Genomic DNA, 23,140 nt, shown 5'->3' on the forward strand with positions numbered 1-23,140 from the left:
TATGGACTAAGACTGGTATGCCATTAAAGTTCATGTGTGTGTAAAGGCAGGCGTCCCAATACTTTTGGTAATATAGTGTGTGTGTGTGTGTGTGTATATATATATATATATATATATATATATATATATTGTGACAGGAAGTCAGCTAAATCTGGGAATGTAGTCACAGGAAGGAGATACATTTCCACCTGATTTAGAAAGTCCATTAATTAATTTAGGGTGTTGGCTACAGAGCTAGCCAGCAGGAAGTTGAAAGGCCTTCACCTGTTCAGAATGAGGGAGTTAAGGCTCTATAATTTGTTCAGAGAAAGTCCTATTGTTTGCTGCCTCCTGTCGCCGTGTGGGCTGGGAGAGGAAGGCAGACAAACGGCTGCATCCTGAAGCCATGTGGGCTGGGAGCAGGAGGACAGTCAGCGTGTGCCTCCCGACAGGATGTGTGGGCCTGGGAGAAGACCCCCCGGAGTGATGTGTGCCCGGGACGGTAACCAAGGGTGAAATCGTCTCAAAGGTGAGAAGACGAACTGTTGATGTGAAAGAAACAAAGGACTGTGTTGCCCTGTGAAGCTATTATAAAAGGACTATTGAGTGTCCGCTGTAGGACAAGGAAGTCTGCCCGACGGTAGGTTGGAGACAGACACTTAGGCAGGTTCCAGTTGTGAGAAGGTAGCCGCCCACAGAGGCAAGGATTTATTTTCTGTTTTATTTTATTTTGGATGTTTTGCTGCATACAGCCTGGTGAAGAAAACACCATTTAATAAACCACACTGTTTGTTTGCAAGCACTTGTCGGCTACCTCTTTGGGAAAACGCACCCCCCAAGGGGTCATCCACACCCGCCACCGAGCTAATCCCTTACATATGGTGGAGGTATGCAGTGGGCATAAGCAGAGATCCCTGCAAGGAAGTGCAAATGTTTGATGAACTTTATCTGGTGCATGAGATTGCACAATCTATGTGTGCAGGAGAGAAGATCCTGACAGAAAAAAAAAAAGTGTTTTAAAGAGACAGCGGTCTCAAAATTATTTGATGAACTTTGTTGTGTCTGGTGCAAGTGACTGCACAAACTGTGTGCGCAGGAAAAGAGATCTTGCAAGAGAGAGAACAACTACATGTGTTAAAGAGACAGTGGTCTGAAAATTTTTTTGCTGGACTGTGAAAAATTTGTTTGTGGAGTTATTGAAGATGGGGCGTTCAAAACGCCTGAAGAATGCAAAGATAGATGAAATGAGAGACCGGATTCTATGGATGGAGGGGATGTTACCGTCTGAACCAGCCCCATCCATGCCTAAAGAGAGTCTACTAAAGAGGAAGGTTGTTGTCCCTAGCAACACTGATGAAACTGCTATGGAGACGCAGTGTGCTCAGATGAAAAGTAAACTCAAAATGGAGGAGATGTTGAAACATCTGATTATATCAAATGCAGCTCAACAGCAAGCAAATGCAGCTCAACAGCAGGCAAATGCGGATTTTCAGCAGAGCTTTGCAGCTCAACAAAAGGCTCATCAAGAGAGCATGGCAGGCTGGAAACAGAGACGCCAGCAGCCAATGGAGGCCATCGGTTTGGAGGAAACCGAGTATGTGTGCAGGGCTGAGTTGGATGCCTTGCAACGAAAAATGGAAGAAAAGGAACAAGCCTTGGAATTGCTTAAAATGGAGCATAGAAACTTGCAGGAAACAAATGAACTACTCAAGTCTCATGTGTCACAGTGGGAAGAATCCACTGCTCTTCTTTTGGTCGAGGTGCAAAAACGCAGAGAGACTATAATGGAGAAAGATACCATCCTCATGGAAAAGGAAAGTGAAATTCAGACTTTGCAGAAGCAAAGTATGGCTGATATGTTGGAGTTGCGTAATCAGCTGGAAAAAAGTCTTCAGTCTTTGGGAGCTACAAAAATAGACCTGCAGGAGTCGCAGGAACAGAATGTTGCTCTGGAAGCGACATTGTCTCTCAGCGACAAAGAGAAAAGTGAAAGAGAGGCTAAATTACTGAGTACTGTGTATGAGCTCACTACTTTAAGCAATGTGGTAGATGAATGGCGTGCGGACTGTGAAAGTTGGAAAGGGGAAGCCCAACGTGTCCAGCAGCAGTTAAAGGAGAAAGAAGCCTGTGTGGCAGAATTACAGTCTCATTCCCAGAAACTAGCCAATGAGGTGAAGGCTCTTATGCAGGGAAAAGGAGATTGTGAACATAAGAGGGAAAAAGTAGAGGCACAGCTTCTGGAATCGCAAGTCAAGGTGTCAGAAGGTGACCGATTGTGTGCTAAACTGTCAAAGAAGGCAAACCGACTGCAGGTTGAGTTGGACAATGTTACAAATCAGCTTTCTCAAGCAGACAGCAATTCTAGAGAAATTGCGGAAGATTTTTCTATCTTGGAATCGCAGCTGCAAGACACGCAGGAACTCTTACAGGAAGAGAGGTGTCAAAGGCTGAGTTTTAGCACAAAGCTCAAACAAATGGAAGATGAGAAAAATGGCTTCCTGGAACAATTAAAAGAGGAGGCGGAAGCAAAGAAAAACCTATCAGAGCAAGTCGCAACATTGCAAGCTCAGATAGCGGATATGAAAAAACGCATGGAAGAAAGCGTTGGTTCATTACAGTGTGTTGAAGATGTGAAAAAGAAGTTTGATCAGATGCTTGGTGAAGAGAAGACTGTGTCTGCAAAATATGCAGAAGAACGCGCCCGTGCAGAAACGGAGGTGCGTGATAACGAGAGCAAAGCCCTGTTCTTGGCTCGCTCTTTGGAGGAAGCTCTAGAGTGTAAGGTTGAACTAGAAAGAGTTAACCAACAGCTGTGTACAGAAATGGAAGATTTGGTCAGCTCCAAGGATGATGTTGTGAAAAGCGTTCAGGAGCTAGAAAAGTCTAAGCGAGCCTTAGAACAGCAAGTAGAAGAGATGAAGATTCCGTTGCAGGAACTGGAAGAGGAATTCCAGGCAACAGAGGATCTGTCCCAAAGAGGGGATAGTGTGCCTGATGCAGTTTTTAAAAGGATCAGTGTTTTGGGGTCTGTCCTGAGTGAGCCTCAGAAATGTGATGACACGTGGCTTGAATCACCCCTTTGGAATAAACCGTTCCTTCAAAAACTTCAAGCATTGGAAAATGTATCATTAGAGCTTCAGCAAACAAAAGAGTTGTGTAAGAAATGTGATGATTTCTCAGTTCAGGCTGAAAACCTAGTGGAGAAAACTAAAGCGGAGAAAACTAAAGCAAGTGATATAAATCTGGGAGAAAAAAGCAAACGCCACCTAGTGGAGAAAACTAAGGCTGTTGGTGAAAACGTGAAGCAAATGAATTTCAAGTGCCTTTCAGGGAGTGTTTCCAAAATGGAACTGGTGAAAGACGGGTGGCAGAAGTTTGATCGTGATCTTGAGATGCATTCCATGTGGAATTCAGATAGAGAAAAGGAACTAGGTGACTTTGAGCGGTCAAATAGTTCAGCAGAAAGTGCATTGAAGAAACCTGTAAAAGAATGTGTTGCAGTTCCATGCTTCTTCACTGATGCAGAGAGGAGGTCTATAATGGATACCACCCAGATCGCTGGGTTCAACTGTGTTGTTGCCTTTGACCCCTATGTTGGTGGAAGGAAAGTTGATGATGTTCTGGTTGGCTTCTTCTGTGAAGAGTTTGGCAAGAAATATAAACTCAATATCAAATCAAATAGTAGGCCTTTACTGCGACTCGCTCAGGAGGGCGAAAAGTTTAAGAAGTTGATGAGTGCAAATGCTTCAGATCTGCCTATGAATATGAAATGTTTGGTGAATGATATTGATGTCTCTGGGAAAAGGAACAGGGGTCACTTTGAAGAAATGTGTGATAGCCTGTTGTCTCAATTGGAAAATCCTCTGCACAGCATCTTAGAGCAAGCAAAGCTCAAGAAGGAAGATCATTCCCTTTTACAACAAAAAGTCAATGATTGTGTACAGCTGTATGGAGAGGCAACTCAAGTCACAGAGGGATGTCAAGAGTCCCTACTTGGAACAAAGCTTAGTGAAGCAAAGGTTCTCAAAGTTTTGTGGAAAACATTTATGGATTGCAGAGAGAGGCGTCTTAAGAATGTTGAAGACATTAAGACTAGCCCAATTGAGTTGCCTATGGATCACGGTCCTCCATGGTGGATTGGACAGACGGTTATGAGGGACAAGCTGTCTGACATTTATGAGAAAGCTGTCAATGAAGATGACAGAAACGAGAAGCAGCAAAATGATGCCAAAAATGCAGTTGAAGAATGTGTATATGAGATGAGAGACAAACTGTGTGGCATTTATGAGAAATCCGTCAATGAAGATGACAAAACAGTTTCATCCGGAAGCTTGAGGATAATAGGAGGCTTATCAGTGAGTCAGCAGTGCCTGACACATGCGTGCCTGGAAATATGTGTCCCAACCCTAGGGTTGAAACAAGAGGGGGGGGTATGTGACAGGAAGTCAGCTAAATCTGGGAATGTAGTCACAGGAAGGAGATACATTTCCACCTGATTTAGAAAGTCCATTAATTAATTTAGGGTGTTGGCTACAGAGCTAGCCAGCAGGAAGTTGAAAGGCCTTCACCTGTTCAGAATGAGGGAGTTAAGGCTCTATAATTTGTTCAGAGAAAGTCCTATTGTTTGCTGCCTCCTGTCTGCGTGTGGGCTGGGAGAGGAAGGCAGACAAACGGCTGCATCCTGAAGCCATGTGGGCTGGGAGCAGGAGGACAGTCAGCGTGTGCCTCCCGACAGGATGTGTGGGCCTGGGAGAAGACCCCCCGGAGTGATGTGTGCCCGGGACGGTAACCAAGGGTGAAATCGTCTCAAAGGTGAGAAGACGAACTGTTGATGTGAAAGAAACAAAGGACTGTGTTGCCCTGTGAAGCTATTATAAAAGGACTATTGAGTGTCCGCTGTAGGACAAGGAAGTCTGCCCGACGGTAGGTTGGAGACAGACACTTAGGCAGGTTCCAGTTGTGAGAAGGTAGCCGCCCACAGAGGCAAGGATTTATTTTCTGTTTTATTTTATTTTGGATGTTTTGCTGCATACAGCCTGGTGAAGAAAACACCATTTAATAAACCACACTGTTTGTTTGCAAGCACTTGTCGGCTACCTCTTTGGGAAAACGCACCCCCCAAGGGGTCATCCACACCCGCCACCGAGCTAATCCCTTACAATATATATATAGTTTTATCTGTAAATCAGTGTTAAAAAAATTGTGTTGATCTGTTGCCAGACCCGGACCAGAGTCTGGCTCCCTAGCACGGATAGGAGGGGACTGCTGTAAAGGAGCTTGGACAAATCGGCTCTGAGTACAATGCAGTGGAAAATGATAGTAATCCAGTGTGGAGCCTGAGAGATGCAGTTAGCCCCTGAAAGGAATAATGCACCATAAGACCATATGTCTTATATTTAAGATGTCCAACCCAAAAGATGGGAGTGCACCAGTGGTGTTTGAATACAAAAAGTGGCACAACTGATTATTGGTGGATTGGAAGCGCAGCAGAAGAAATTAGGTTATGTGTGATAAGGACAATTATTGAATCCACTGACAGCACTATAGTAGTTTGGATGGAGTGATTTTTTTTGCTTATTTGAAGCATTATAGAACTTTACTGTGTTGCACTACAGTGTATGTTGGTTATTTATTGATATTTGTAGCACTATAGCAATCTATAATATTGCACCAGTGTATACCACAGTGTTACTTTTTTCAAAGCCAAAAATTATTGACATGTTTGATCGTCATTGATAAATTAAAAGGAAAAACTGTAATCAGTCAAGACAAATTGAAATAAAAAAAAAAAAAAAACTTTTTTGATTTAGGACATTTGCATACATAGTCAAAAGAAAAAAGAAAGACAACTGTGTAAGCACACACCTGGTATGATGGAAGACGTTCTGTTTTTATCCCTGTTTTGTGCCCTTAATGCTGTGGAGTAGTCACACTGGAGGATGTTGGGTTCACTTAGCAACTGAAAGGACAACAGAAAAGTTTTTATTTAACAATAGGCAAAAAGGAAAATTATCTAGGATAACTTAAAGTAACTGTAAAACATAATATTCCATGCCCAATTCAATTGCATTCTACTGGGTTTAGATGAAAAAAACATGACATTAGGTTATTAGTAAAATTCATGACTACATTCTACCATAAACGATGGTCCTTTTTAACTACAATTTCTTATACTGAAAGGTGTTTATTAAACTCTTGGATTGTGTCTCATGCTCTTAAAACTGGCCACGAGAAGTACACTGTCTCTTTCATAAGGTTACACTATTCAAGGTTGCCTTTCTTTCAGTGCACATTCCGCTAATAAATAAGAAGGAATGTGCTTCTGTTTTCCATTCATTCAGGAAGAATCACTTCTTATTATGTACAGCATGTCATTTTATCAGACTTTTCAGTCAGTAATAATGTGTTGTAGAATGTCCAATACTAAATTTATGATTAGACCTTTTTACAAAGCTCAAGGTAAATGCACTACAGCTGCAAAATTATATTTGAACATCTACATTTTGTCCTCAAAAGAAGTATTCACAAAAAAATAATAAAGGAATGTAAAAAATACCATTGATTCAGGGTTCATGAAATAGTACATGACTTACCTTGAACTGCATCTCCAGTCTTGTTTTTCCAGATGGGCCCGTTGTTAGAAGAGCATTAACATAGGCGTGAATGTGATTCTCTGGTACCTCGGTTTCTCTGCTCAGAATAGCCTCCACTAAAGCATTGTGAATAAAGACGTACTGTTCCTAGAGGTATTTATAATAAATATCAGGTTCTTTTAGTCTGAAATCATTTAGTATTTACATGCTCATTTAGCTTACAAAGGGTTCTGAAGAGTGGAATGTGGCTTGTTAGAAAAAGATGAAGAAGTGTATCATACATTGTTTACTGAAATGAACGTAGTCCTTTTGGGCATAATTTATATATTTATGTAAAAACAATTCACTTATTTAGTAGGGAGCTTAGCTCTTTTGTCTTCGGTACACATACATACGGTATGTCCTATTATTAGGTTTAGCTTTCTCTATTATTTTTCATGGTATAAAGCTAACAGCTTATAGAACAATAAGATGAGCATTAACAATTATTGTAACTCATGGTATAAATGAACAATGCATGCATAATTAGTGAAATAACACAAAGCCTAACAAATCTATTAGCTGAATGCTGGTTTCAAACAGAAACAGACTTGTACTTTATAAATGTACTGGAGGATTTTTGCAAAGCATTGATATAGCCACAATTAGATGAATCCGCTGCTGTATAAATGAGTTCCTAACTGATTAATTGGAAATTTGTTTTTGTCTTTTCTCAGACAGTGGCGAACTGTGCGATATGCATCTAGTTTGGACTGGGGATGCCGCGACCGACTGACATTTATTCTTTATGTGTTCCACAGCAGTGCCCTGCATCCCAGTGCAACACAAAAAAAAACCTCCATGGCTTTACACCTACTCGCGTAGGGGTGTCTATACTAGTGGGAAAAGGTTTTGCACTGGGGGGTATATAGGAATGTTGGTGGGGGGGGTCAGTCTGTGCTGAGGAGTCAGTACAAACTAACCCCCCCCCCATCACAGACCCCTTATTACAAACTAAGGGGTTTGTGCTGGCCAGTATGTATTAGGGGTCGGGGCTGGTGGAGTTAGTTTGTGCTGGGGTAGTCCATCTGTGCTAAGGGGTCTGAGCTTGGGGAGGGTAGTCGGTGTACTAAAGTGTCTGTGCTGGGGGGGGGGTGTCTCTGCTGAGGCATCTGTGTTGGAGGGGGGGCTATGTGCTGGGGAAGTCAGTCTGTGTTAAGGGGTCTGTGCTGGGGGAGGGAATAGGGGGGAGACTTTACTGAGCGGTTTGTGCTGAAGAGGATCCATTTTTGTATGGACGTGGGGTCTGTGCTGGGGGGGGGGGAGTTGGTCTGTTTTGAGGGGTCAGTTTGTGCTGGAAAGGGGAATCTGTACTGAGCAGTTTGTTTTGGGGTGTCTGTGCTGGGAGGGGGATTTAGGTATGTTAGGGGATATCTGTACTATTGAGATCTGTATTGGTGGGGATATAGGCTTGGGTGGGTGATTTGTACTTGAAAGAGTGGGTAATTTTGGCTATACTCTGTAAAGGGACCTGTGCATTTTACACTCCTGACCCCTGTAGTATAGATGGGGTCACAACTGGGATGCAGCAACTGCACAGACACAACCACCACTCCAATTAAACAGCTTTCTGGGTGCATGGCCCCAAATGCAGACAGTGTTTGTATGGGGCTGTACACCCAAACAGATGTCAAAAAGCAAGCTGCGGTTGAGTTTGTGCAACTATTGCATCCTAACTGAAACGAATGGGACTACCTGCATGAGGATGCACAGAATACCTGTGCGTACCTCAGTGGGCAAATGCAGCCCTCACACGGGCATATGTGTGAAAAAAGCCTTAAGGGAATTTATCAAATGTGGAGCAGCTGTACATAGCAACTATTTAGCTTCTATCTTTCATTTTCAAGACTTAACCGAACAAGCTGAAGATAAAAGCTGATTGGTTGCCATGCACAGCTACTCCAGATTCTGTCTGCTCCAATTTTAATAAATTCTCCTAACTGTGTTTTGCAATTCATACTCCTGAATATTTTACTCTAATTACATTACAATCTTCATTAACCACTTTCCATCCAACCTATTGTAAAATGACAGCCGGGGCGGGAGCAGTGTTATCCTGGGTGAACTTCATTAACTGGACACAGTGAATGACAAATTGTTGTACAGGGCCGGCCCTGGTACCATGTGATTGCTGTGACCAATCCCAGCAATCATGTCAATAGTTCATAATGGCTTTCATTCATAACCATTCATAACCATATACTGTGTACTATTACTGTGATACGCAATCAAAATCACAGTGGACCTGTACCAATCACATCTATCACAATAGAACACAATGGCACATTAATGGATTCGATTTACAAATATGTTTGCTTATAATAGTGATCAGATCATCACTGTAATAATCAATCATAGTAAAAAAAAAAAACTCTGATCACCTTCCCAGAGCAGTACGGTGTCACTATGATAACACTGTACTGCTCTGGTCACAGCATGTATACAAAATCGTAAAAAAAAAAAAAAAAGGTGATTAAAATGTAAAATGATTACTTTATATTTATATATATATGTATATATATATATATATACACTGTCACCAGTCAGTGTCCCTGATCACTGCCACACAAGCCACCATATGATTGTTCTGCTCCCGTGAATAAAACTAATTTAATTAAATTTCTTCATTTTCCAAAATGTGACAAAAAATTACCACTTCAAAAAGCTCATCATGCCTCTTACTAAATACCTTGAACTGTCCACATTCCAAAATGGGGTCATTTGGGGGGTATTTGTACTGTTCTGGCATTTTATGGCCTCAACAAATGGGATAGGCCGTCAGTACATCAGACTCAATCAATTTTCGAATCCATATACCGTAATTTGTAGACTCTATACATTTTTACGTAGACTAAATATTATACGCCGATTTGGGTTATTTTAACCAAAGAAATATAGCAGACTACATTTTGGTCAACATTTATAAAGAAAGATTATTTATATACAGAATTTTTAAACAGAAATTAAGAAAAATATGGGTTTTTTCTTTTTTTCTAAATTTTAGGTATTTTTCCGTTTAAAAACCCAGTGGTGATTAAATACCACCGAAAGGAAGCACTATCTGTCTCAAATAAATCATACATTTTATTTAGGTACAGTGTTGAGTAATTGACATTCAAAGTGTGAAAATTGGCCAGGGAAAGAAAGGTGTGAATGTGTCTGGTATTGAGGTGGTTAAGATAGGCTGTGTGTAGAAAAGTATATGTAATGGAATCGTTTCATTTTATTAAAATCTTAATGCTACGGTTTGTATGTGTCTGTTACATACTTGCTTGTGGCACAAGGATATGCTCCTTTAAGGCCCTCCCACTAACATTATTTGACCACACCCACAATTAGGCACAGCGCTCTGTGCGTTCCACTATATTTCCTCACCCCGTTTTGTAGGAAGTGGGGAAGGGAGGTGTATGGGGTGAAAAAAAAAGATCACCCCCAGATGGCAGATGTACTAGGTACATCACTGCTCTCAGGGCAACTCTCTATTTCTGCAGTGAACATCCCCCATCCTTTGGAACTCCCTACTCCAATCTGTCCGACTATCTCCTAATCTATCCATCTTTAGACGATCCCTGAAAACCCTTCTCTTTAAAGAAGCCTATCCTGCTTCTAACTAATACACTGTGTTTTTTACTTTCTCCACCAGCTCATCCCCCACAGTTACTACCTTTTGTATCACTTGACCCTCTCTTAGATTGTAAGCTCTAACGAGCAGGGCACTCTGATTCCTCTTGTACCAAATTGTATTGTAACTGTAATGTCTGCCTTCATTTTGTAACCCGCTGCACAAACTTTTGGAGCTATATAAATCCTGTATAATAATAATTATAATAATAATAATACTAATAATATTATTGGTGTGTGTAAATGTTTTATAAATGCATGTAAACCCAGTAAGTTTCTGCTCTCTCTGTAAGGCTTTTTATAATAGGGTGATCACCAGCTCCCAGTTCTGTAGGATGGTAGACAACTATTGCTTTCATTCAATCTATTTCAGTTAAGGCCCTCATTTGGCACCTAAGGCAGGGACGTGCTAATGTAACCAGTGACACAGTGTGGGTTGCCAGTGCCCAGGGCAAGCTTTCTTACCAAAGCCCCTCTTCCCCCTGGATGATACACGTCAGAACTGAGGAAGAGCCTAGCTTTCCTTGGCTCTAACATGTATTGTTCTGACAAGCAGCTGGTGGGGAGAAATGGTGGCTGTTGCAGAGGGACAGACCGTAATATGAGGGGCAGGTGCCCTAGGTGGCTGGCGCTGGTGCACCCCTGCTAGGTGAACTTGTGGAGCCAAGTGCTTGAACTCTTTCCGGCATGGGTCTCTGGGACTCTGGGACAGATCTTTTTGCACCCTTCAGATTTTTGTGCCCAGGGCAACCACATCTATGGCCCCACTATGCCACTGAATGTAATTGCCAATTTTGCCTAGACTGCTTGGTCTAACAGCTTAACGACTGCCTGCCACAGTTATACGTCGGTAGGCAGCCGCTTCTGCGGGAACCGCCGTAGTTATACGTCAGTCACGTGCCTGCAGCTAGGGGGCGATCGCGCCGCCGCCGGTGAGCTCCCACCCCCGCTCGTCAGTGGGGATCCCGGTGCATGGGGCCCGCGGCTCCGATTGACACCCGCGATCGTTCCCCGCTGAGAGAGAAGAACGGTCAGCTGTTGTAAACACAGCTGACCGTTCTTCTCTCTGGAATGATCACAGAACCCCTGTGATCCTGCTATATAGGATCACAGGTCTCTGTGATCATTTCACAAGCCACGCCCCTCAAAGTTAGAAACACGCCCCTAGGTAAACATTTAACCCCTTGATCACTTACTGTGTTAACTCCTTCCCTGCCAGTGTCATCATTACATTAACAGTGCATATTTTTAGCACTGATTACTGTAGTAATGTCACTGGCCCCCCAAAAGTGTCAAAAATGCCAGTTAGGGGTCCGATCTGTCCACCGCAATGTCGCAGTCCCGCAAAAAATCGCAGATCGCCGCCATTATTAGTGAAAAAAAACCCCAATAAAAATGACATAAATCTTTCCCGTAGTTAGTAGATGCGATAACTTTTGCGCAAACCAATAAAAATACGCTTATTGCGATTTTTTTTTACCAAAAACATGTAGCAGAAAACAAATTGGCCTAAAATGTTAAATTTTGATTTTTTTAATTTTTTTGGGGGGGAATTTTATATAGCAGAATGTGAAAAATATTGTTTTTTTTCAGAATTGTTGCTCTTTTTTTGTATATAGCGCAAAAAAAAAAAAAAAAAATCTCACAGGTGATCAAATACCACCAAAAGAAAGCTCTATTTGTGGGGAAAAAAAAGACATTATTTTTTATTAGGTACAGCGTCGCACAACCTCGCAATTGTCCTTTAAAGTAACGCAGTGCCAAATCGCAAAATATGGCCTGGTCATTAAGGGGGCAAATCCTTCTAGTCCAGAAGTGGTTAAGTTAGTAACAAAATGAACAACTCTACTGGCAGGATCAACAGGTTATAAAACAATGTTACAATGGGTAATCTGTAAAGATAATAATCACTGTTGTGTTACTGTATTAAAAGTCTCCATCACATTTGTCATATTTATATATATATAGTTACACTTAAATCAGTATAAAACCCAAAACCAAAATGTAACATATTGCAGCTGATCAATCATTACATGTGGTTTCTTTTTTAGGCTTTTTCCCCTGGTGATTTGACAAGTAACCTGCCTCCTGTATTAGAATGACTCCACCCTGGATAAAGGAGCGCAGGGGGCACATTTGGACAGCAGCATTGTCAGTCTGGGGAACGGGGAGTGTTAGATATACCAGCAGATTTAAATATGCTAACAAATTGAAGCCAAATTCTAGCTTACACTTTATTATTTGGTACAGCAGACAGTTTTTTATTTTAGGATAAAGGTTTTACATGAATAAAGCTGAGCATTGTAAGCACCCTTGCCAGTGTAAAATGGGTTGTTCCATCCCTGTAAACTGATACATCTGGGAGAAGGTCATCCTTTTGGAAAACAACAAACTTACTAGCAGGATCACTAGATGAAAAGAAAAGAGAGCCTAACAAGGTAACAAATGCAGCCAGCCTATAAAAGAACTGGTAAGCTGCAATATAATAAATGTTTGCTTTTGGGTTTAATACTGCAGCATATATTAGGCGTATATTGTATATGGAAATGTACTCTTTTTTTTTTTTACCTCTGTTTGCACCAGATAATTCCTCTGAGAGCGAATATGTTTTAGAAAACCAAAAACGTTTACTGTTCCTTCTTGCTGAATTTGCTGAAGCATACTATCCAAAACAATGTATGTTCCAGTCCTTCCTACTCCAGCACTGCAGAAGAAAGCGACAACAGAATTAAGTCTGATTCGAAAAATTGTTAAATACGTGCTCAAGAGTTCAAAACCTTTGTATTCTTGTAAAAATAAATAAACAGATGGATAAAACAGGAATTATTGGTGGTAAAGATCACTCTTTCTAAACAAACTTTGTGCTGTTGTAATGCTTCTATTATGTGAAATCAAATATGAAATATTGGGTCATGTAGTGTATTTTTAATAGTGACACTAATTTATTTAAGCTTTGTACTAAAACTTCATATTATTTTGAGTGGGAGGTAATAGAGGCAGGTTCTGCACAAAGTGTAGTCTATTTTCTCCACTGCAGGTGGCGCTTATACGCAGCGGAAATGCAGGTGGAGGGGGAAGTTGAAAGGAACCTTGATTCTCTATGGTTTCCTCGGTCACAGAGGGGCTGCATCTGATTGGATGCTTGTGCCCCATGTGACTCTGGAGGCCTTCTTGGGTCAGGCAGAGTCTATTTAGGACCCTGGCTCCCGGGTTTGGCGCAGATCTTGCTTGTGACTAGAGTACGGGCAGGTCACCTGTCAGTGCTTAGCATAAGAGAGAGGTTCCAGGTAAATAGAGAAAGTGCAGGGACACACCGTCCCCCTGTAAGCCTCCCCACTTTGGTATGGACCGGCCAGGCCTCATTCCACTCCTTGGACAGATGCTGTCAGCGCACCTGAAACTTTCTACTACTACTCATCACTGTTGCATCCTGTGTCAAAGTGACTTCCCGCTGGGCTTGTTGCGTATTGTTGAACTTCAATTTCAATACAGTTCTGTCCTCTGCATCTGGACTTTGAATGTTTTTTCTGTCGCCGCACTATGTTGCACCTACCCACAATGGTACTAGTAAAATTAAAATCCAGCTATTCAAATTTCGATTTCCCTATATCCAGACACGCATCCAAAACTGGATATAAAAAGTGAAGCTACACCAGTAGTATTTGGCTAGAAAATCGTAATTTTCATAAAATTTTTTGATCATTTAATGGTTAGTTATGTCATATGGATTTGTCATAAGAAAATAACAATTGTTGTGATGAGAGCATTTTAGTGGCTTTCAACAAAATTAATTAACTCGATGGCAAGATCGAATGCTCTGAAAAATAATTTTTCAGAAATTCAGTATGAATATTTTAAAACAGTTTTACTGGTGTATGCCCAGTTTACCAAGGTAAGTATAATCACAGAGTATATCCCTAACCTAAATGATAAAAAAATGAAATTTACTGATATATGAAAATATTTAGTGCCATGATTTAAGATTTCTTTGTGATAACTGTGCATTAGAATTGAGCAAACCTATACCCATCTTAACTGGTTTCCCAACAGAAAGGGGCTAAAATTGAAGGCTGTTGCACACCTCCAATACCCCTATGTGATAGAGTGGTTTATGTGCAGCTAGTTAGAGAGTAGAAAAGACATGAGCTCCAGGAGCTGAGAGAATTGGGCAAATATCATGCATATTTGGGTATTTGTTTCTCTACCTGTTTGGGGCTGAAACATGATTCATGCACACCGATTTACACATCTCTAGTAATAAGGTGGGACCAACGTATGACGTCAGCACGCTGGATGCAGCGGCACTGTTACTGCTTTTTACATGTGCGTTTATCTTAATTTTGAATTTATTTTGAATTTATTACACTATGGAGGCTTCTTTATTTTTATGAGGATATGCCCATCGTATGCCTGTTGATGCTTGCTAGCCATTGAGTGGTAGTCAGAAATATCAGTCCTTAAGTTTTTAAGGTATTATTATTGGAACAATCGGGAGTCCTGAATACCATACTTTTGAGCTTTTTATGACCACTCTATAATTTTAGGGGCCTTGATTTGTGGTAAGCTGCTTGGCTAGATCACATTGGTACCGAGTGCAATGCAAGTCGGCATTGGGCCCTGCTGTCTTATCTATGTATGGATCCAGTTGCCTGGAGTATTATCAGAATTGGATTGCTATATAGGCTTTTTAGTCTAATATTTTTATTCTATAGCTGCATATTTACAACTTTATTGACATCTCTAGTTATTAACTGAAATGTGTCTTTATATCCAGTTCCCAGTAATGGGATATCCTGTTCAGTAAGTTGATGAACAGAAATTGGGGAATCAGGAATCATAGAGTTCTTGGGAGTGAGAGAGAGCTTGGGGTTGGTGTCACCAGTGTGTTGACATTCACATGTCCAGGGTAGCAGTATAACGTTTACAGATCTATGGAATTGTCTCTTTATGGTACACATGGAACCACATGGGTAGATAGATCACAATGCAAACATTCCTATACATTTCAATAAATAAATATTCCTGCGAGCTAAACTGGTCTAGCAAATAAATAAATAGGAAATGCCACGCAATATGAAGTGCTCAAAGAAACTTTTAAATATATATGTGATCTATATATGTGCAAACTATGTTCAATGAATAAATATCATAAATATAATTATATAAAGTGCATTCAATATTGGTATAAACCTGTACCTAGATTATATCCCCCTTTAGAAGACACGGTGACCCTGTGTCGAGCGCGTAGGGGAGGGGCCCCGACGGTATCATATCTAAACAGCGTACAGAGGATCCCCATTCCCACCTGATCGCCATCACTTTTTACTACTACTGAAGATGCTTTTATGATTGGTGCACTTTAAGCACCTATGAAATGTAAGTACATCTTTGTTCTGTTTTATTTAATAAAACTTATCTGAAAGCTATAAGCACTATTGGAGTCCCCCTAAATCTTTTTCATGTAACAACTCATGGGAATATGAGGGACACCAACTAAGGAGAAATTACCCCCCGAGGAGACCAGCAGACCACCGGTGCCACGAAAGGTGACCCTAATTAGGGCAATCTGCGCTGTATGACCCAGCTTAGCCCGCTGGGTGACACGAGTGGAGGTGAGAGCCCAGACTCACAGGGTGTTGCGGTGGAGGTCACTCTAGGATACACATTTTAAATGGACTATTCTCCAGAAATTGATGGGAAGTGCAATACTAGACACTTTTTCCACTATTTATTTTTTGGCATTTAAGTTGTTGAACAGCGTATGTTGATATATTATACCACTGGTTTTAAATATTATTATTATACAGGATTTATATAGCGCCAACAGTTTGCGCAGCTCTTAACAAAATAAAGGCAGACATTACAGTTACAATACAATTTGGAACAAAAGGAATAAGATATATAAAGGCAAGGCATGCACTTTATTCTTTGATTAATTATCACTTTAAATATTTATTCTTTACCCTTTATTATCAAGGCAGAAATATTAATTACACTGAGCACTAGGAATATTGGAGTCATTTTTTTACTGTATGTTTGGTAATTTATATTGTCATTTTATTATTATTGAATGCACTATATACTATTTAGGTACAGAATTATACCAATATTGAATGCACTTTATATAATTATATTTATGATATTTATTAATTGAACATAGTTTGCACATATATAGATTACATATATATTTAAAAGTTTCTTTGAGCACTTCATATTGTGCGGCATTTCCTATTTATTTAATTCCTATGCATTTCATCTGTGTATTTAGCTGTTTAGTTGCTCTATTATTTTATGCTAATTGTAAATGAGAAAAATAACAGAAAGTGATTTGTGTCAGACTTGTGCCCAAGCAATCTTCCTCTTCTGCATTTTTTTCTTTCTGACCTTGCTTTAATGTGCCTCTATGTTGTACTGGAATGAAGAACGTTTAAGCACATATTTTCCACTAATGTATGTATCTGTACCATTAACCAACCTCCTTTATAATACATATTAATTGTTTAGTATATACATTATACATACATTTTCATTTTCAATCGGTTATATAGAGGGCTCTTTAAGATTTTAAATCATAAATACTGGCAGGAAAAAACAAGAACTATCATACCATCTTTTGTATTAAAGGAGAATAGATAAGTGTCTCAAAAAACTGATTTACACTGGTTGCAGAGGAATAATGCGTGCATGCAGTCAGCCACAGTGGCATTTGCTTGCCTCTGCATTTTCAAAGTAGACTGAATAGATTGTGGATACATACTTATTTTTGTGACTTAAATGAAAAGAATAAATAAAATCGAACCATAAGTGCATTCGTTTACATGAATGAATAGAGAAACGTGACCCTTACTTAAAAGGGTTGATCTAGTTGTTCACTGATAACAGTTTGTGAAATGATCTGCCAGATAATCAGTTGTCACAAGGCTGATGGCTGGATGGAAGACACTAATGAATACGTCTTGCTAATGGTACATTAGTCAATGAAAGCATGTATTAAACCAGTAGAAAGCACTTGAAACTGCATAAAACATAAAATGATATCCTATAAGTACAGATGATTTAGAATATCTGTAGACATGTAGATCATTTTTGTTGTTTTTAGGTTTAAAATACATGTTTCGTAGAAATTTTGATAACAGTAAAAGAGCTGTTGTTGCAACAAGAAGTCTGAAAGACAAATAAAGATATGAGCATGAGATCTGTTGAATTTTTCAGTTGTTCAGTAGTGACATTTACCCCACTATAGAGCAATGGTCTTTCGATGACATACCTACAGTGTACAACGACAGGTCCACTCGAAGACTGCTTGGCAGCTGAAGCCTTTCTGACAAATGTCAGGACTGGAAGAGTATATTCAGGAACACCCATGTCAGGCCATTGTGTATAATGGTAATGTTTAACCACACGCTCAGTTCCTCTTCCTTTTTGGGAACCCTAAGGAAAAAAATAAACACACATGAACATAAAAATTGAAAATGATTTATAAATTATCAACCAACCTTTACCTTTTTTAAAAAAAATAACTTTTTGTTTTCTATAAACTTAAAAATATAATATTATTTTTGTTTGCATCTCCAGTAGGGATATTTCCCCCAGTGCCATGTCTGATGACTATGGATGAGACAATAGTTTGGACCGAATCTTGGTTGTTTGAGTATTCAAATGATTGCCCAAACTTTAGCCTCCCTTTGGCAGGAGCCGTGCATCATATATAGAAGCAGTATTGCCACGGCTATATTTGATCAATGATGTCACTGCTATCCCTGCCCCTTCCTTTACATGGCTGATGAGAGCTTGTGGTACCATTCAGATTGGTCACGTTTTTTTCAGGTGAGTCAGTAGGTGGCAGGTATTGTGACTGATGATAGATGTACAATGAGAGTTTTGAGGATTTTTATTGTTTTTAAGTATGTGTCAAACATTTGGATGTCTTTTTTTCTAGATGATACTTTTATGTATTTATAATATTTATTATATATCACTATGTATTTTGGGAGGGATTCTATGCATTTCTTTTTTAATTTTTGCTGTAGGAAGTACTACAGTAAAAATGTCATTTACAGAGAAAAAATGCCAGCAAATAACATTTATTGATCTCTCCAAATTCCCCCCAAAATACATAACTGACCCATGAAGGTGTCTGTGTGCTGTTCTTTTTAAAACCAAAGAAGTCAGCAATGATAGATGTGAAAGTCATTTGCCAACAATGGTAAACACTTTTTTCCTATGTAGATTTCAGTGCTGCTGCTGCACATCTGTACATCACAGAGATGCACCCTTCACAGGCAGGATTAGGACAACCCACAAGCATGGTATTTAAAGGGTTTTTAACCCTAAATTATGCTTTGCTGCCAGCCTCACTATTTTAAGCTGCCATTCTGCACTGTATAAGTGTTTGTTAGAATTGATTCCTCTAAATACCTTTTTTGTGAAGTATCTTCAGGCCGGTCATGTGACTCCCAGCCGCTCTGATACTCCAATCCAGGGCTACAGTAGGAGGAGGCAAGCTGTCCCTCTGATGTAAGTCAGGAGTCACGTGACCGCCAAGCTGACTGCTCGGCCCCTCCCGCTGTAGCCCTGGATTGTAGTAGCAGAGAGGCCGGGAGTCACGTGACTGGCCTAAAGTTACAGCACAAAAGGGTATTTAGAGACTTAATTTCTAACAGACACTTATACAAGGGAGGATGAGAGCTTAAAAGAGAGGGGCTGGCAGTGATATTTTAGTTTTTCACTAACAGCAATGGGGGGGGGTATTGGGGGGCACGCAGACAGAGACACAAGACACAGGACGGAGGAGAGGAGAGCTGCAGATGAGGGAGGCACGTAAACTGGGGCTCAGCACCCATGATAAACCGTGGTCAGTTTACAGGGAGAGAGCAGAAACTGACAGGATCAGACAGGCTTTTTACAGTTTCCAGAGGGGCAGCTTAGACAGCACAAGAACTGTGCTGTTTAATCTGCCATAAGGAAACAGGATTTTTGATGTTTCACTTTAAACAATTTAAAATTCAATGCTCCTGACCAAATTGGTTTTTAAACATTTATTTATTTATTTTTTGCATTGGCACATGTTTCCTCAGGGCCATGCTCTTTTTGACTCCTTCTTTCCCATTAGCCCAGAAATTGGGCATTTTTATTTGACAGATTGGGCTGCAATTGATTTCAGTGGGGTTTAAGTTCAGCATCCAAACCTTTTGAAAGATTGCCGAATGCTGCTCAAACCGAGCCCAGGGCAGTTTGGTGACCACAGTCACTGAGACAGGAAGTAAAGGGAAACTGGCCATTGAGATTTAAGCATGATACAGTTTCTAACCCTTCCCAAGGCTTTTGATATATTTTGACTGCTGTTTATGTCACTATTAGGCTAGATTCATATCAGTGTGTGTTTTTTAGTGCATTTTGCAGTGTGCAGAAATAAACTACATTACATTTAACATGGTTTCCTAAGGTACACATTCATATCTATGCGTTTTTCAGCTGCTGCGTTTTTAGAAAGGGTCAGGGACTTTTTTTCCAGAAGCATTTTTTTTTCTCCATAACAAACTGTGTATAGCTGGTTGTAAAGGAGTGGGCTGCCAACACATCCCTTACAACCGATGAGTTGATTTACTAAAGGAGTGGGGGCTGTTCACTTAGCAATGTTAATAATAGCACATAAATTGAATCAATTTTTACCCAATTACATGGGTGTGGAAAGGAAATAAAGAGTTTACCTTCAGTGAAAACTACATGGTAAAATGATCAGCAGAGGCAGAGATTTAGGTTGCTGAACTTATATGCAAATCTCAATTTCTGCTGTAAAAACAGGATGGGTGAGACCCTGCATTCTTATATGTCTATAATACTGTAACCGCAAGATGTCCCAACAATAATTCCCCATTATGTTCCACCACTTTCTGCTACATTCTTCAAAATATAAATTTCTACAAGTATGTAATGGTCACAGTAAATATGCTAACCCAGAAAACTCAAGCAAATAACTCATCAAGAGATACAGTATATGTAATTGCAAGGTGGTTTAATGCTAGCCATATGTGTGTTTTTTGTGCAGCCCCGCAGGCACACAGTGTGGATGCAGGACTCTCCCTGATGCAATCAATTTTCAGCCAACAATATTCCATATCAATGTCATACCTTCAATGTTCCAATCGAAGTTAGTTGAGCTGGCTGATGCAGACAAAATGCCGAATTAAAAGTTGAAATGCTGTGTCCTCTATTGATTCAATACAAGATGCAGTTTGTCCCCATCCCCTGCTTTCAATGGGTGCTGTAGCATGTGCTGTCCATCACTGTGACAGACAGTTCCTACTCTGCACTTGTCGCTTGCCCCTAGCATCAGTTGATCATAGTATTAATTGTGACGTCAAATTTTGAATTCGTTTTAGTCATAGTCTTTTGACTAAAATGCCATTTTATTTTTAGTCATATTTTAGTCATCTTAACCACTTGCCGACCGCCGCACGACTATCTACGTCGGCGGTCAGCCCCTCACAGGCAAACTAACGTAGGGCTACGTTGCTTGCTTGTGAGGGTCTAGGGAGCGAGCGCGCGCCCCCCGGGGCGCGCTCCCGCTCCCGCGTGGTCACGGACCCCCCCGCGCGTGTGACCAGCGGACCCGATGTCCGCCGGTCACTCGGCGATCGGCGGGGGAGAGGGAGAATGTCAGGCAGCTTGTGTAAACAAACTGCCTGTCATTCTCCTCGCTGCAAAGACACTGATAAAACGGATCTGGTATGTAGATCCGTTGATCAGTGTCCTTACAGCTAGAGCCACAGCCAATCACAGTAGAAACCACGCCCCTAGGGACACACACAGCCCCTCCCTTCCAAATAAAGTTAACCCCTTCACTACCAGTGTATTTTTACAGTAACAGTGCATATGTATAGCACTGATTACTGTAGAAATGTCACTGGTAACCCCAAAAGTGTCAAAAATGTCAGTCAAGGGTCCGATCTGTCCGCCGCAATGTCGCAGTACCGCAAAAAAAATCGCAGATCGCCGCCATTACGCGTTAAAAAAAAAAACAACAAAAATGACAAAAATCTTTCCCTTTGTTAGTAAACGCGATAACTTTTGCGCAAACCAATCAAAATACGCTTTTTGCGATTTTTTTTTACCAAACATAGGTAGCATAAAATAAATTGGCCGAAAATTTTTAAAAATTTTGATTTTTACATTTTTTTTGGGGGGAATTTCATATAAAAAAATGTGAAAAATATTGCTATTTTTGCAAAATTGACGCTCTTTTTTTGTTTATAGCGCGTGATCAAAAAATCGCACAGGTGATCAAATACCCCCAAAAGAAAGCTCTGTTTGTGGGAAAAAAAGGACGTCAAATTCGTTTAGGTACAGCGTCGCACGACCGCGCAATTGTGCGTTAAATTCACGCAGTGCCGAATCGCAAAATACCCCCTGGTCGGAATGGGGGTAAAATCTTCCGGGGCTTAAGTGGTTAATTGTTTTAGTTTGTCATATTTTAGTCATCTGAATTGTTTTAGTTTTAGTCGTATTTCAGTTAACTAAAATCTCCAGTACATTTTAGCTGACTAAAATCGAATGGTTTGCTTAAATTGTAATGCATTGTATAAGCATTTCTCTAGATTTGCTAAACTCATTATATACTCCTAGAGTAAAAATCTAATAACATGTTATTATTTATGGTATTAAGGTTTGAACATAGACAAAGATTTAACCATTGTGATATATAACGTCTTTATAAATAAAACCACATTTCATGAACAAAGAAAAATATTGTTTTTTTGAGAAGCAAAAGTGAACCGTTAAAATATTTAAAAAAAAAACCCTGTAAACTCTATTTGCTGTAAAGCCACTGCACATATTACCTGAATATATTACCAACGCTAAATATTACGTTTTTTTCTTTTTCTTAATTTTTTTTCCTTTCAGCCCCTTAGTAGATGCCCTCTACTTACGGTATTCTTATGTGGTAGTGCAATAGTACAATACATCTTTAAACTCTAAACTGTGCTTTTATTTAGGGCTGTGCTGCCAATTTATAAAAGGCCAGCAGAGGGCACCAAAGAGATAGTGATAATGAGTGCAATATGTGGAACTGCATAGGAAAGGGAAAGGATTTATGGGAGCCTGCATCTTTCAGCCAATACAGCTTGCGATAGTCAGGGGGCTGAAGCTTTGACAGACAGGCGGAGCTCCAAGGAAAGCGGAAGTTCAGGTGAATACACATACCTCCCTCACATTTTTGTTCCGCCCTCATTCTTTGACGAAAATTGGAATTGATTTTCATCACAGTTTTCATCAATTGACCTAATTCTAATTTTATTTTTGTTTAGCTTTTTACTGAGAACATGCAGCTGACGAAAACTATGATGAAAATATTTCCGTCGATTAAATTACCATGAAAGGTCATGTGTCAGCTGCTGCAGGAAGGGAAAGGATTGGCGCTTGGTGGCTGATGAGAGGCGGCAAAGCCTGCACAGAGTACAGTTGGCTGATACACAGGCATCCTCAGGGCTCAAGAGGTTGTAGGCACAGCAGTAGAGGTGACATTTTACAACCAGCTAGAATCTCTGTGCACACATCAGGAGTTGGAAGTCTCAGCAGTAGCTTGCCAGGATGAACAGTGTTGAAAGAGGGAGTCAGGGGTTGCTGAAGAAGGAGTATTTGGGTGCCAGGGAATGCAAAAGTAAGCAGCGTTGGAAGACAGTTGCAGAGGAGGAAAGAGGTAAGCAGTGTTTGCAGAAGGTGGAAGGGGGACCTGAAGTCAGCAGTGTTGGAAAAGGGTGGCAGAGTGTTGGAAGATGATTGGAGGTGAGTGTTGTTGTACAAGAGGTGCAGTGGTGCTGGGGGTGTGTGCTCTCTATATCTTGGAAGTTGGGTTTTGGACTGTCAGGAGGCACTGTTTTCCCTTCACCTGCACAGCGGAGTGATCA

At 40.4% G+C, this 23,140-nt stretch overlaps 1 protein-coding gene across 5 annotated transcripts in view; it reads right to left on the minus strand.

The window, feature by feature from the left end:
- Nucleotides 1-23,140, minus strand: part of PTPRZ1 (protein tyrosine phosphatase receptor type Z1) — a 343,724-nt gene that overhangs the window by 25,886 nt on the left and 294,698 nt on the right. For all 5 annotated transcript variants that reach the window (XM_082256061.1, XM_082256065.1, XM_082256064.1 and 2 more), the window contains 4 exons: nucleotides 17,500-17,663; nucleotides 12,801-12,936; nucleotides 6,573-6,719; nucleotides 5,845-5,938 (listed from right to left, as the gene is read on the minus strand). In XM_082256061.1, coding sequence (XP_082112187.1) covers nucleotides 5,845-5,938; nucleotides 6,573-6,719; nucleotides 12,801-12,936; nucleotides 17,500-17,663 — 541 coding nt within the window. The remainder of the gene's footprint in view (nucleotides 1-5,844; nucleotides 5,939-6,572; nucleotides 6,720-12,800; nucleotides 12,937-17,499; nucleotides 17,664-23,140) is intronic.

The sequence above is a fragment of the Pelophylax lessonae genome, assembly GCF_965119305.1.
Source record: "Pelophylax lessonae genome assembly, chromosome: 4".
Lineage (NCBI taxonomy): Eukaryota > Metazoa > Chordata > Amphibia > Anura > Ranidae > Pelophylax > Pelophylax lessonae.